At 40.9% G+C, this 15,267-nt stretch overlaps 1 protein-coding gene and 1 pseudogene across 2 annotated transcripts in view; both read left to right on the forward strand.

The window, feature by feature from the left end:
• Window positions 1–396: 396 nt before the first annotated feature.
• Window positions 397–1,308, forward strand: LOC114563684 (olfactory receptor 51I2-like; annotated as a pseudogene).
• An 8,374-nt stretch (window positions 1,309–9,682) lies between these two features.
• The window catches only part of adarb1b (adenosine deaminase RNA specific B1b), a 150,125-nt gene continuing 144,540 nt past the window's right edge, over window positions 9,683–15,267 (forward strand). Inside the window, exon 1 of one of the 2 annotated variants that reach the window (XM_028591790.1) lies at window positions 9,683–10,000. In XM_028591790.1, the coding sequence (XP_028447591.1) occupies window positions 9,910–10,000 (91 nt within the window). In that variant the 5' untranslated portion in view covers window positions 9,683–9,909. The remainder of the gene's footprint in view (window positions 10,001–15,267) is intronic. The other variant, XM_028591791.1, reaches the window with a different exon arrangement.

Raw genomic sequence — 15,267 nt, forward strand, 5'->3', positions numbered from 1 at the left:
ATGACTGCGGTGTTATAACTATGTGTGACTAGTAAAGAGGCTCTCAGCTGCTCCTGTGAAACCGCAGCAGGCACACACAGACACACAGATAGACAGACAGACAGCATGAAGACCATTGAGAAGCTGACAAAACCACTGGATGTATGCATTAAATCTAACTGAGACTCTAGCCATTCTAATCTAACATACTTACTTTTGGAGTTGGTGTTGATTAAGGATATATTTTTACTCGTAATCCTCTGTCTTTTCGTTTGGTTAGCTCTTTCTAAATACCACCAATGTCACTGCCTCAATTTGCAGGAGTTGCAGATGCATTGTAACTGTTGACAAGATCCAGCTGTAAAATTATCTATTATCTATTATATCTAACAATCTTGGCTACTGTCTGTTGGGCAAATGGAAACCAGCACTTATCCTCCTTATTTTAACCTCACCATGTTTGTGAACATAGGCAACTACTGCTACCCAGCATTTGTCCTGTGTCTCCTGTTGAATGCTTGCATTATCTCAGCTAATCTTTGCATCATAGTGGTGATATCACGAGAGAAAACCTTACATGAGCCCATGTATATTTTTGTTATGTGTCTTTTTTATTAACTCTCTGTACGGCTTCTTCTCCGGATTTCTGAGAGACCTTCTGTCTGATATTCATTTGATCCCAAAGTCAGCTTGTTTCCTTCAGATCTGCGTCATTTACACCTTGTATGCATCCTATGAGCTCACTATCTTAGGCATTATGGCTTATGATCGCTATGTTGCTGTATGTCAACCTTTACATTACTACATCAAAATAACTTCTAAGTTGGTTGTCTTTGCATATGTCTTGCTGTTGCAGCCTGTGTTTAGCTGTCCTTCAGACTTCCATTGTGTGGCAATAAGATACCTAAGGTATCCTGTGCCATGTGGCCTGTTGTAAAATTGTCATGTGTCAGTATTGTGATCAATGACCTTGTTGGCAGCTTCGCGTCCGTAAGCACAGTCTTTCTGCCCCTGGCTTTTGTCCTGTATATTTATGTACAAATTATTCTCCTTTGTAGTAAAGGCTCTTCAGAGTTCAGGAGCAAAGTGATACAAAGCTGTCTGCCACACATTGTTACATTCGTCAACTATTCCCTTACTGTGTTTTGTGACGTTGCGCTCAGCAGAATCAATCTTGAAAATCTGAATCCATTTCTAGCAGTCATTTTATCACTTGAGTTTGTTGTGATTCCTCCAATTGTGAATCCTCTTGTGTATGGCCTGAAGTTACCAGAAATTAGAAAATGTTTGTCAAGGATGTTATCATGCTCGAAACCTGACAGACCTTAGAAATAGAGAAAAAGAGAAAAAGAGTAGCATGTGCTGTTTCTACAAGTTGTCTGAAAATTGTCTAGATTGAGTTATTTAATCATTATGTTAAAACTGGCTGCAGTAGTGATGTGTGTCATAGTAAAGAGATTGACTACTGATACAATGGATTTGTTTTAATCTGTTTTTTAAATCAACGTGTAGAGATTTATTTTAAATTTGATATTTAACCCACCTCAAAGGCCCCTATTCTCAGGTGACTAAACTACCAACTGTCGCTGATCGTGTTTGTAGGTGTACACACTGCATATATTATATATATATAATGTATATAATATGTGCGTTTCTAGTTACAGCATAATTTAGGTGTATGGTTTCTTATTAGCGTCTAACTGTGTTTGTTTTCTGTCTAATAAAGACCAAATCATTACTTGTTTTGGTCTAATTTGATAGAAAGTAAGGCTTATTATGTCTTATTTATGTACTAATTACAGGATAATTAAGGAATTTGGCCTTCAATTAGGGTATGACAGTAAACATTATTTCTAGTTATGGTCTAATTTGATACAAAGTACTGCTTATTACGTCTTTTTAATGTACCGGAAAATAAAGTGTGACCGAGTAATTTAAAGGCATAACAAAACTAACTGCAATCCAAATACCGTAGTGCTGCCATGACCTGAATGTTTCTGTCAACACTGCAAAAATAAAAAATAAAAGAAATCTACACAACATTTTCAACTGACTGGTCATAAATCATGAAGGTTGGCCACTGTAAATTAGGTAGGTCCTGCACTCTGTAAAAAGAAGCATCTTTGGGGTGATTTAGAGGAGGCAAACCCTTTAGTCATTGCTGGATGATGAGATAGATAATTGCAAGATAGTATCTTGTGGGATAATTGGAAACTAAATAAATTGAAGACCTGTCTGTCCACTAAATGATCTCATGTATGTATAAAGTACTATTTATACAAACACTATACAAGGGTATATACGATAATTAGGTAGATGGTAGATGGTAAACGTTAACCCCAACATGCTTTTTGTTATATAATGTATAAGAATAGACCTTGTCACGTTTGTTAGTACAGTAACACTGAATACCCCAATGTTACTAGGTCTACTAAATTTAAGGGGGACAAGAAGTGGAATTACATTTGAAAGATTCAGCAGATTAACTGGGCAGAGTATGTCCCACTACTTACCAGGTAAACTGTAATGCATTTGTTGTTTGTCGACCGATTTTATTTTAGGTTCCTCGTGGACAGAGAGCTGTTAATAATGACCTCAAAACACTAGTATGGACTAGGTGGACTGGGTTATTTTCACTTGTAAACTGTGTTTTCGGATGCATCCACCTGGCACAGAATTCAAATCTTGCAGAAAAGGGCTACGTTGACCTTTGCATTTTAATGCGACGATCTCTGCCAGAAGTTTAAAATGATATGTGGGCAGACTGAGTCAGTGGGTGAGCTACAGGCTGATACCAAGGCCTGTCACTGCAATCACTCCTGATCCCCTCCTGAAGAATGGAACGTGCTCTCACAGGGATACAATAAGATCCTCTGTAGGCTAAATCTACAGCAAGTAAGAATGGGGATATATGTTTTTGTTTTTACCTGTTGTTCTTAGCTGTTTTAAGTAATACCAGCTGGTTATACTAACGCCACTAAAAGCCAGTGTTGGTTCTAGGGGGGGGCGCAAGGGTGGCCAGTGCCCTCCTCTGTCCCCCCTAACACTGGGAACACATCGCTCGCGTTAAATATATCGTAGCATGAATAAGTGCCTGATCGTGCGCCTGGCACACTGGTATTTCTACTCACTGGTCACAAAGCGATCCTTCTCTCTCTCTGTAGCCTGTGTGTGTGTGTAAATGGACTGTTCTTATATAGCGCTTTTCTAGTCTTAACAACTAGACATACAGTACAGGCACATTCATACATTGTGGCTGAGGCTGCCATACAAGGTGCCACCTCAAGGTGCCACCTGCCCATCAGATAAACATTCACACATATTTACACTCCGATGGCACAGCATCGGAGGCAACTCGGGGTTCAGTGTCTTCGGAACACAGGGCCAGGGATCGAACCACCAACCTTCCGATTGGCAGGCGACCTCTCTACCACTTAGCCACAGTCACCCCGTGTGTGTGTGTGTGTGTGTGTGTGTGTGTGTGTGTGTGTGTGTGTGTGACTTGCTCTTTCCATCCGTCAGTCTCTAAGTAAGTAAGTAAGTAAGTAAAGTTTATTTCTATAGCACATTTAAAAACAGCTCGCACTGACCAAAGTGCTGTATATAGCGCATTAGCCAAAGGGTAATAAAATAAAAAAATAAAACATACGTACTAAAAAGGACATTGAAAGACAAACACTTAATTTCAAACATAGCAGGATAAGACAATTAAAATGCCGGGAAGGCCAATGTAAAAAGAGGAGTTTTGAGCCTGGCTTTGAATATCACAATTGAAGGGGCATTTCTGATGTCAGGTGGCAGTTGGTTCCACAGCTGAGGGCAGCAACAGAAAAGGCTCTGTCACCTTAAACACTCTCTCCGTGTGCCTGATCGCATGTGTGAGAAGACAACCTGGCTGTTTTACAGTTCTATTTTTGGTAAAATATCCGGCTGCACTGTGGGCTTCCTGTTTGTGATTACCTGCCTGGCTTGACACATACGCCCGGGAAGCGCGTAAAAAATAGAGGAGATACGTCGGAAATATCGCTGCAGCGCGCGGGCATACGCGCCCGGTGTGGCCGGACAGATTGAATAACATGGGCGCCGAAATAAAAATATGTGCAATGCCCGCTTGGAAGCGAGAAGAGAGACAGAACATACTTTTGACATCTTCGGACAACAGAGGGTCTCTGAGAGCAGCTGAGCTTCCCAACATGAACATTTTTAGCAAGGCTAAACAAATATCCATTCGCCAGACGTGTGGATTTGAGACTTGGTGACTTGAACTCAATTCGACTAGAGTCACCGTTTTGATGCACTTCCGGGATTGTTCCGCTGCCAACGGAAATTCAGTTACTTTCCGTTTTCTTTGTGTCGGCGTTCTAAACTCCGGTGGATTTCTGAGGACTATGGTTAACTGCTCCTCAGATCTCTGCAGGGTAAATCCAGACAGCTAGCTAGACTATCTGTCCAATCTGAGTTTTCTGTTGCACCACTAAAACAACTTTTGAACGTACACACGTTCCACCAAAACAAGTTCTTTCCCGAGGCTATTTTGCGCTTAGCACCACCCAAGACTATTGTGATTGGTTTAAAGTAATGCCAATAAACCAGAGCACGTTTCTCTCCCATCCCGGAATGCTGTGTGTATTAGCCAAACCCTCCTGCAGTAGGGCACAATATTCCACGGTGCGAGAGCTCTTACGTGGGTAGATGATCCGCTTTTCAGCGCTGGTGTGTGGAAAGACACTCAGACCCCCATCATGTCCTCTGCCTCTCGAGGCAGCCGCAGCTGTTTGCTCATTACAGAGAGCACTCCCAAGGCATGTCTCTTTAAAAACAGCGTCTGACTCACTGGCTGTGTGATGCCATCACTCAAGCCTACTGTGTAGCAGGAGTGGAGCCCCCTCAGGGCGTCCGGGCCTCATCCTCAACCACAGCCCTCCTCAGAGGGTTAAGAGTGGCTGACATCTGCACAGCGGCATCTTGGGCATCTCCGTGCCCTTTCATCCGTTTCTATCTGCGTGATGTGTCTGAGTTCTTCGTGACTCATTCTGTCTTATCCACATGCGCTGTAGGATCTGGTATTTAATATGGAATAAAAACTGGATCAAATTCACCTGGTTGCCAAACGGACCCCTCTAATTCCATCCTCATAGATAAGTAGGCCCAGAATGATATGTTAACATCCCACCCTTCTGCAGCAGCAGCAGCAGTGCAGCTGCGGAGAGTGTGTTTTATCCCTCGGCTTCTCCTCTTTTTCCACTTAGGGCTATCATAGCGTCAATCATGATGCAGGGAGTGCCTCCCTGTTTCTAATGCATACACTTAAAATATCCACTGCACACTGAATTCTCACCAAATGTTTTATTGATTTAAAATAGTCAAACGGAAAGCTGGCATTTTATTAAATTCCAATTTGTGTTCCCTTTTGTGCCATTTCAGTTCAAAATCCTTTAGGGTCCTAGCCTGGTTGACACCAGACCCTTCTCAGCTGTAACTGAGAGTGGGTCTGGGAAAGGTTCATTGACGGTTCATTTCCAGAGGGACGCCACTCAAATGCCTCTGGGCGCATTGGATAGTCCTTCAACCAATCAGAGCAACGTCATCCACATCCACAAAAAAAAAATTTGATTTTGGTTTTTGGTGTGGTCCCTCCAAACCCTACTTTCTCCTTGCAGGTGTTGCGTATTGCAAACGTGTTATCATCTGCACACGCGCTGAAGAATTCCCAAACAGCTGACATGTTGCAGGTTAATTCACGACGTTCCCGACATGTGGGAGAATAGCGCGGAGACGCGCTTCACACCGCGAGCGGGTACGCGCCACACACGGCGGAAAAGTTTAGAGAAAGGAAAAAGAGACTGTGCTGTGTGCCTGTGTCTTTGAGAATTGTAACTCGTATAGTGTCAGTTAATTGTAGAGTTGACCGGCATGAAATCGGCATATGTCAGACTGACCTGCAGTTCGCTGAGCACGTGAAGCACGGCTTCGGTAGCCATCATGTTGAATGTAAACAAAAAGCTGCTCGCCGTCGCTGCGCTATCGTCGTCACGTAAAGCCCACCTCAGCGGTTGTGATTGGTGTAAAGCCCGCCGCAGCAGTTGTGATTGGTGCCTTAATTTTGTGAACATTGGAAATGGGTTTGAATGGGCTCTTTGCCAGACTGACTTGCAGAGCAAATCTCAAATTTGCCGTAAGTTCGTCAGGGTTTACCCAGGCTATTAGGGTCCCATATTGTAAAAAGTGTGATTTCCATGTCTTTTTTTTTTATAAAGCAGGTGTTTGTGCTATTTAAGTACTGTTAAAGTATCAAAATGCTAAATGCCTGTATTCAGCAGTGCCTTTTAAACCAGCCGTGAGGACTTCTGCATGGTTTCAACTATTCGGTAATGGTAGAAGGTGCAGCTACAACATAGTTATAGCCTTTCCCCAGCTACAATGATGGTGCCGAGACTCACCGAGAACACAGATGCGGAAAACACTGTAACGCTGACCAATCAGAGCAGATTGGGCTTTGAGGGGGGCTTAAAGAGACAGGCACTTAAACGGAGCGTTTCAAACAGGCCATTTTATACAGGTATATACAGACAGACAGCATGTGGAAAATAATGTGTTTTTTGAAAAATTTTGTATGTAAACATGCTGTAGAATAAACCCAGAATGCAAATATGAACCTAAAAAAAAGCATACAATTGGACCTTTAAAATTGAAGGTGCTAAACATATCTGACCAGCTCACAGTCATCGTGTGATCCATTTGTACTCAGAAGTCGGAATTTCAGATTTCCAAGTTGGCTTGTTGGAAAGTCGAAGAACCTCACCATACCCCGACCTCAAAATCCAACAGGGCTACTCCATGAATCAACAGTCGTCAAAGCTGTAGTAACATACAGTTATAAGCACTTCTGTCTTATTTGTGTCTCACTAAATCAGTCGTACACACAGTCCATTCCAACTTCTATCTGTGGACATGTTGTTACACTGTTTGTATGCACATTAAACAGCATAATGCGTTGTTATCAACTGGTACTGCTAACAAAGGATAACCTGGCCAGAGCAAACCCCACTTTGGATTCCAACTTGTTTTAGTGGAACGCAGTCATCTCGGGTGTGAGGTCATTCCCATATCCGGCTTTCAACTTCCAAGGTACATGGAACACCCACCATCAGACCATGTGTGTCTGTGGTCTTTGTCTGTGGCGTTGATGTGGGTTCTTTGGTCGGTTGGGTGGATGTTTGCACATGCATTTCCAGGGGCGTCGGACTGGGGGGAAAAAGGGGACTGAGTACCCAGGGCCCTCATGTGAGGAGGGCTCAAAAAGATGCTAGAATGAATAGCTGTGGATGCGGGGAGAGGCCCATAGAAAATGCCTTTCTACAGGGCCCAGAATTTTGTGCTACGCCCCTGTGCATTTGGTGTAAAACACATTGAGTTTATAGCATTGAGTGCTAGGCCTATATAAAATTGCCATGCTTTTACTCTAGGGTGACCAGACGTCCCGGTTTGACCACCTCCGACGTAAAGCAGCGTACAGCCACTTCCATGGCTAAACAATTTGTCTCATTCAGAGACCAGAGACCCAAACGGGGCTCTGTGTCTGTCAGAAGTTTGAGATCTACCGTATCAGCAGAGCAATCACGTAATGAACAGCAGACTATGGTGCAGGTATAGATTATTTTCTGAAATATAGCTTGTGATTTTATTCTTGTAATAGCCTATTATCACTTTATTTTTCTCAAAATATCACGACTCCTCCAAATCACAGAGAACACTACTGTGTTTATATACTTTGAATGTGCACAAAGTTTTGGACAAGAGCAGTAGATCTTGCTCAAACATCTGAAATATTACAGATCAGATTCAGATTCAGATTCAGATTCACTTTATTAGCCATTTGCAGTGTAACCTGCATTGGAAAAAAATGTGCAAGGAGCTCAAAAGTGCAAAGTCAACACATCAGAGGACAGAAACATCAAAACAGACAAACAAAGCCACATGAAGCCTCAATATTAAAAATGCTCAGTATAACAATACTATACAATGAAATCCATATATAAATTTAAAGTGCCTTGTTTAAGATGCTTTGTTCAAAGCAATCACAGCTTGTGGAAAGAAACTGTGTAAATGGCGATCAGTAGAACATTTGGCAGAACGATACCTTCTCCCTGAGGGAAGCATCTCAAAGGAAGCCCCTGCTGGATGGCCTGAGGCATCATTAGCCAGTTGTAAAGCTCGATTCAAGAGTCTAGCTTTATATGTGAACTCCAGGAGCGGAAAAGTGCAGCCAGTCCAGGGGTTTATTAATAAATTAAAATGAATGAATGTATCATTGAGGTGAATAATTGTCATATGCACATTAAGGAGGTTACTTAATTAACAAAAGACGCAAAACAGGAGGTAAGAGTAAATGATGCCTATAGGCTACATGTGTGCTGACTCAGCTATAATTAGAAAAGTCCATCCAAAGGAGAATAAATAGTTGAAAGCAATACAGAATGCCTGACAGCCTTACTGCAATATATTCCATTATGTTTTTATATTTGGATTGTAATCTGTTTCTCTTTAAATAAATATATTTGCAGCATACATTGATTCAGAAAAAGGTAGAAATAGGTGCATAAAAATTCACCAGAATGCAGGAAATTAAGTGTTTAATGCTCAAAATTTTCAATAAATCATTTTAATTACTTTGCTGTTATTGGAATAAATAACACTTAAAAAAATCTTTTTTAGAAAAAATCTCAACATAAATCTCACACTAAACTGAAAAAGGCTGTTGCTGCAATTTTGTTAATTTCACAGGAAAAGAATGGATTTGAATGAATAAATCCTGCATAATTAGCCTACATATTATCAGATGTTTGCTTAACATGATTTGAACTGTCAGCTTGCACTTTATTAAATTAAATGTGTGCTCACTTGTGTGTGGAATTGTTGCTCTCTTTCCTGTATTCCATTAAAAGTGCTAAATGTCTATTTTGGGTGTATGTACACTACTGCACTCTACTACTGTACTCATAGCATAGGATGTACTTAACAATGGAGGGAGAGTCCTCTATGCCAGTAGTTCTCATACTTTTTCATGTCAAGGACTAACACAAATCAGACCACCATAGTTTTATAACCCAGCAGTGATTATGTTGTCCATTTACTATTTCAGTGAAGTGGAGGAATTCTGCAGATAATTGGAAAGACAAATGAGAAAAGAAGGAAGCTCACTCAATTAAAAGGTAGTGCTCTTACCTAGGCTACTTCATAATGTCATTTTCAATATTGAAGGGTCAGGAAAAGTCAAATGTTAATAACATGTAATTTCTATTGTTTTCTTGCATCTCTCTCTCTCTCTCTCTCTCTCTCTCTCTCTCTCTCTCTGTCTCTCTCTCTCTGTCAATTCAATTAAATTCAATTTGATTTATTGACATGTCTCTCTCTCTGTCTCTCTGTCTTGCAGGAATCATTGAGACTGTTGAAAGTATTCAATAATGTGAAGAACAGAAACGGCAGACAAGAAATAATTAACTCTCATTCTCCTGTTTACCGTGTCACATGATAATAACAAAAATTGCCCAACATGTAGGCCTAACTCTTAGCAACCAAGTTGAATTCCAGGTGGAAAAACCTTTTTAAACTTAATATTTTGACAAAAAAAAGTTGCTTATTGTTGGAATTAACCTTTTGACCCTTGAAAACCATAGAGCCCTAGAAATGCGGTGCTGAAAATGCAGCCTCCGGCAGGCTACTGCAGGAACACAGTATTGGATTCTCCTGACCGGCCTGCATTGACTCCACACCACACGGCGGCGCTAATGCACCATTCCCTTTACCGACCGCATCAAAATATCAAGACGAAGAAGACAGCAGTCTGTGGACACTGCAGTACATGCGACCGTACAACAAACCGCTCTCAGTCTCTGCTCGTTTTTTCCTCCAACGCCAGCGACGACACGGATGAAAACAGTCTTCTGTGTTTTGCGAAGTGAAGCGGCGGAGAAGATTCCAGCGTATCCGGAGACCCTAACTTTCCGTTACAGCACGAACCGTGAGTAGGCTGTTAGCTTGTTATTTTTGGGGCTGCGGAGGATGAAAACGGTGTTGCTGATTTGGGTTCCGGTTGTGTTTATGTAATAATAGGCTGGTGATCCTCGGAACAGCGCAGACACGGGGACTCACCGGTCAAAATCACATCAGCCGTTAACCAACAAATATGTACTTCTTCCTCTGTAGGCGTTGCGAAATAACCTTTTGTGTATGCAGTGCGACAGTGGGGTATATGGCTGTCATCTTTCCTCAGCTTTACCATGTCAGTGGTCCTGTGAAGGTCTACCAGGGAGACCGCATCATGTACAACGTACAGAGATACAGTAATTATAATGCTATGCTAGCTGCTACAAAATATTGAATTAACATGCAGGTGGACGTCGAAGTGTTTGAATCTGCTCTTGTCGCTGTAAACACGTTTGCATAGCCCTGTTGGACGGCAGTTAGCGAAAAAAAGATTAAACAACGTCGGCTACATATATTCAGTATTGTACATTGCAGTACAATGCAAAGGTATTTTAGACGTGCCTCTTATCCGACCGCTGTTTTGCGAAAGCTAGTAATTCCTGCCTAAAAGTGTAACAACTGCATTATTGAAAAGTCAGTAACACCTTCTGATTCCCCTGTTGCTTTAAGCACAAGTAAAATAATAAAAAGAAGAAATATGATATTGCTATGAGCGGGAATACTACTGTATTTCTGCAAGTAATGAATCCAGAGAGTGAAGTTTCCCACAATGCACCTTAACCTGTGCATGCTCTGGCATTATTGCGTGTCATTATCATGTCAAATTCGGCCACCAGAATGCAGACACACACAGTGAAACTGAAACAGATCCCAATGTAATTTTCTGAGACATTTATCTTTTTCCAAATGTTTGTGTTAAAAAAAATAATATGTATAGTAGGGCTGTCAGCATTAACGCGTTAAATCGCGATGCGATTAAATCACGATGCGATTAAGGCCCGAGCATTACGCGTTGATTTTTTTTATCGCATTAATTGCATGCCGCCATTTATTAATTTATTTTCACCTCGCTCGGCTTTGCGTCGTGCCTAACAGGCTACTATTTGGACCCTTTTGCCGCACTCTGCCATACTTCCTCGTAACACATCCTGCTGCTGCAGGAATAGCAACGCGGATTTCGGTGCCTCATTCCGGTGCCACTGATATGCCTGCGCTTCTCTCTGATGCTCTGAAACAGACGTTACAGGCAACAGAAACATCGCTGCACGTGACTCTAGTTAACACTACACTTGACAGCAGCTAACGTTAGCCTGCCGCTAGCTAGTAGCTGGATTAAACACGGTTACAATGCTGACAGCTAACGCTAAACGGTGTAGGCCTAAAGTTTGTCTGTATTTCACTGTAGAGGATTCCGACACCGGGATGTAACAATCTGCAGCTGCCCTTGTCAGAAAAACAATGACGGTGCGTTCAATGAAACTGGTAACCTGCAGCCTTGTGGTGCATTCAAAGTTATTGTTAAATGCCCTTTTCCCATCTGGTGGTTGTTTTTGTCGTTCAACAGCTATTTACTAGTGAAATTAGTTATTACATTATTATTAAATCATTTAATTTTGACCATATGGCCTTAGCAATAAACAAGCCGTCCTTTAATGTCGCAAACTGTTGTTTAGTACCCTTCTTTTTTTTTTTTACTTTCTTAAAAAGTATCGGTTCAGGCACTGTTAAGGCACCGGTACCGTTTTAAAAGTACCGCTTTAGCACCGGTATCCAAACCAAACAATACCCAACCCTAATATTGACTCAAGATTCAAATGTGTGACTAGATTCACAAATTATTCTTTTGTTTACAGTAAATAAATAAATAATAAACAAATACAAATCTTAAAATCAAGTTCATAAAGTCACTTTCCTTGCATTCATCTGATTCCCAATCAATATACACTGGTAAGAATTGCTTTCCATTGTTAATATACTTAAAAACAGTTCTGAAATGCAAAATAATTTAATTTTAATCATGTGATAAAACATGTGATTAATTGCGATTAACTATAGAAATTCAGCGATATATATATATATATATATATATATATATATATATATATATATATAGTTTTACTAACGTTACCTCAAACATATGTTTCAGATTTCTGTCAGAGCTCCACACATTTAAACATTTAGGGGCATAGCCACTATTTTATTTATTATTAAACATTTATTGTTATTATTATAGTTTTTGAATTATTAAATGACAGGAGAAGGGGGGAGAGAGAAACGAATGGATGACATGCAGCAAAGGCCCGTGGGTTGGAGTCAAACCTGGGCCTCTGCCAAGGACTCAGCCTACACATGGGGTGCATGTAGGGCTGCTTGAATATGGAAAAAAAATCACAATCGCTACTATTTTGGTCAATATTGAAATCATGTTTAACATGATAACTCATTGACTTTTGGAAAAAAGCTGCATTTATTTAGATTAAAAAAAACAGTGAAACACTTTCAACTGTGAAATTTCCCCTAATACCTTTCCCATTGGAACTTGTTTTGGAGACAAAATAAGAGTTTACTTCCAAAACACAATGTGCTAAATAATTGTGTTCTCACATGGTTTTTGTGATTGTTAGGAGCAGAAATCGTAATCGTGATTAAAATTTGATTTATTGCACAGACCTATAGCGGGTGCACGCTCTACCATGTGAGCTAGAGGTCGCCCGGCACAGTCATTTCAAAGACTCAAAGAGTTACATTTTCCTTTAAACAATTATGCAGCATGGTTGGATTATTTTGCAGAAAAGCAATGCAGGACAAGCATTTGGCTGACAAACTCTTGCTTTCGTTTAAAGAAAAAACGGAGAATGATTGAATCTTTAGCGCAGCTGTGGGAAAAGCTGATTTGCTGAGTTAAAGGGAGTAATGGAGGTTTTACAAAATCCCAATTTCTGTGTATTTCATATAACTGCTGCAGTACTGCTCCACTTGCTGAGGTGGCTTTAAAGATGGAAAAACAGCTCAGAACAAGCACTGAGAGTACCATGCCAAACTGACTGTGTGTGTGTGTGTGTGTGTGTGTGTGTGTGTGTGTGTGTGTGTGTGTGTGTGTGTGCGTGTGCGTGTGCGTGTGTGTAAAGTTCACTCTGCTGCATTGTGCCATTCCAGGAAAGCTGTATGGCTCTGTGTTAGTGGACCCATGCAGCAACAGCAGAGGGGCTGCTACTGCTGCTACTCGTGCTAATAAATTGTTGCTGGCTGTCAGCGGACTCTCCGTTAATGCTCCTATAATGCATACCTGCAGGCTACAAAAATCATAACCATCCCCTTCACACAGCTCCATATGGACATTATTGCTCCTGTGATCGATACTTATGTTCTCTGCCCTGATGACATTTCTGTTTGAGCCCTGATGAATACACCATTGCTGCATCATGGGGATAAGGCACTATGAAAAGACAATGCATTTCCTCAGGATTTGCATGCTGATGGGTGCTGATGAGCATACACTTTTGACGAAGACCACAGGGGCTCAATGTCAGTTCTTACTGTGGTAAGCTGCTGGATAAACACCATCTGTTACTCCAATGCAAGTATTTTAGCTGATCGTCAGCAAATAAAGGCCTACATAAATATGATTGATTACCTAATCAACCGTAATAATCAACCTTCGGAGAAAGGTCATGTTTTGTTTGACAGTTTGTATAGCTTTGCTTTCCCTTCTCAGTGACCATAGCAGCAAGTTTGGTGTTTCCAATGATTATCATAAAAACTGTCAGGAATTCTGGTGTTTGCCAGAGCAAATAAACAACCTGCCAAGCAGCAAATTTGGGCAAATTGTCCCTTTTGGCGAGAAGAGGGCCTGCTAGATTGGCCAGTAATTGTTTGCATGCAAAATATTTGAACGCATCGTTTTCATGAAATGAAATCGCTTTAGCTGCCTTCCACTCTGGATTGCTTTCCAAACATATTTGATGTCCCCAGCAGGATTAGCGCTGCAAAAACAAATGTCAGCAAGGTTGATAGGACCATGTTTAGCTAATTTGACTTCCCTTAGCTCAGGAGTGATTATACTATAAGTGTCATGAACAATTCCATAAACAGTGATGTGGATGATAACAAGCCACCTGTCTGCAGGGATGCATGGTTCTCCAATTAGCGATGTTCTGATTACAAGCAGGAGTCCCACATTTGGTCCAACCGCACTTTTGAACAGTTTGACATGAATACATTTCCTAAGGGAACTCTCTCGACTTCCCTTGTGCTCCTTATCAGTGGCCACTTGCGTGCTGTTTTCGGCTTACAAGTATTCAGCCTTTGTCCTGTGTACTCTTCCTGAAACGCAACGGGCATCCTGTTTCCTTTTCTCACTCAGTTATTGATTTAAGTAAAATGCAGCTAGCATTTCATGGCATTGCGTCAACCAGTCAATCCTTGAATTGCGATAAAAGTTGCGATTTCTTTTGTATGTTTGTTGCAATGAAGTTGCGGGAGACAGTGAAATTATTTTTGTATAGTTCTTTAAAAATAAAAAGGAAACTTGTTTCAGGAGAATAAAACTACTCTGTGCTGAGATTTCCTAGTAACCTTACCAAAAAGGCTCAGGATGCTGCTAATGTTGGTATAATATGAAAATAGCTGGTGGATTTAAGACAAAACATAATAATTTATTGAATTAATCAAATTTGAACATATGTGTCAGTAGCTTGTTGATCTTTACATGTAAGGGATAATGTAGAGCGAGGCGGTTGTTATAGCGAATACATCCCCGACAGGGTGATTAGGACTTGAATCAGCCTGAAGGGGTTGTATTCGCTATAACAACCGCCTCGTTCTACATTATCCCGCTTATTACATGGCTACTTACCAAATAAATCAATAATTTGACTAATAACTTGACAAAATATTAATTTAAATGGGAGTTTATTGATTTATATACGATTGTATTTCTTCCACTAGAGAAAATAGTCCGTTCCGTCTCTACGGTTGGAATCCTGAGTCCATAGCAACGTAAAAACTCTGTAATGCAATCCTTCGGCTATTAGCTACTCAACACCACCTTACGGGCTGTGGTAGTAGCCGTATATTTTATGGGGTGCTGCCGTGGTGGACAAATGACCCAGCTGCTGTTTAAATCACTGCAGGAATTGACACAACATTAGCTGAAGCGTTGTAGTTAGCTAGCGGGCTATCGGCTGCTCTAATTTACATTAAACTGAACATTTCTGTTGACGGTGAAGTGAGACACGGTGAATGGCTTCTTTGGGAATATTTATGTGGACGTTTATGTCCTCATTCATCTTGTTTCCTTTT

This window comes from Perca flavescens, chromosome 11 (assembly GCF_004354835.1).
Source record: "Perca flavescens isolate YP-PL-M2 chromosome 11, PFLA_1.0, whole genome shotgun sequence".
Lineage (NCBI taxonomy): Eukaryota > Metazoa > Chordata > Actinopteri > Perciformes > Percidae > Perca > Perca flavescens.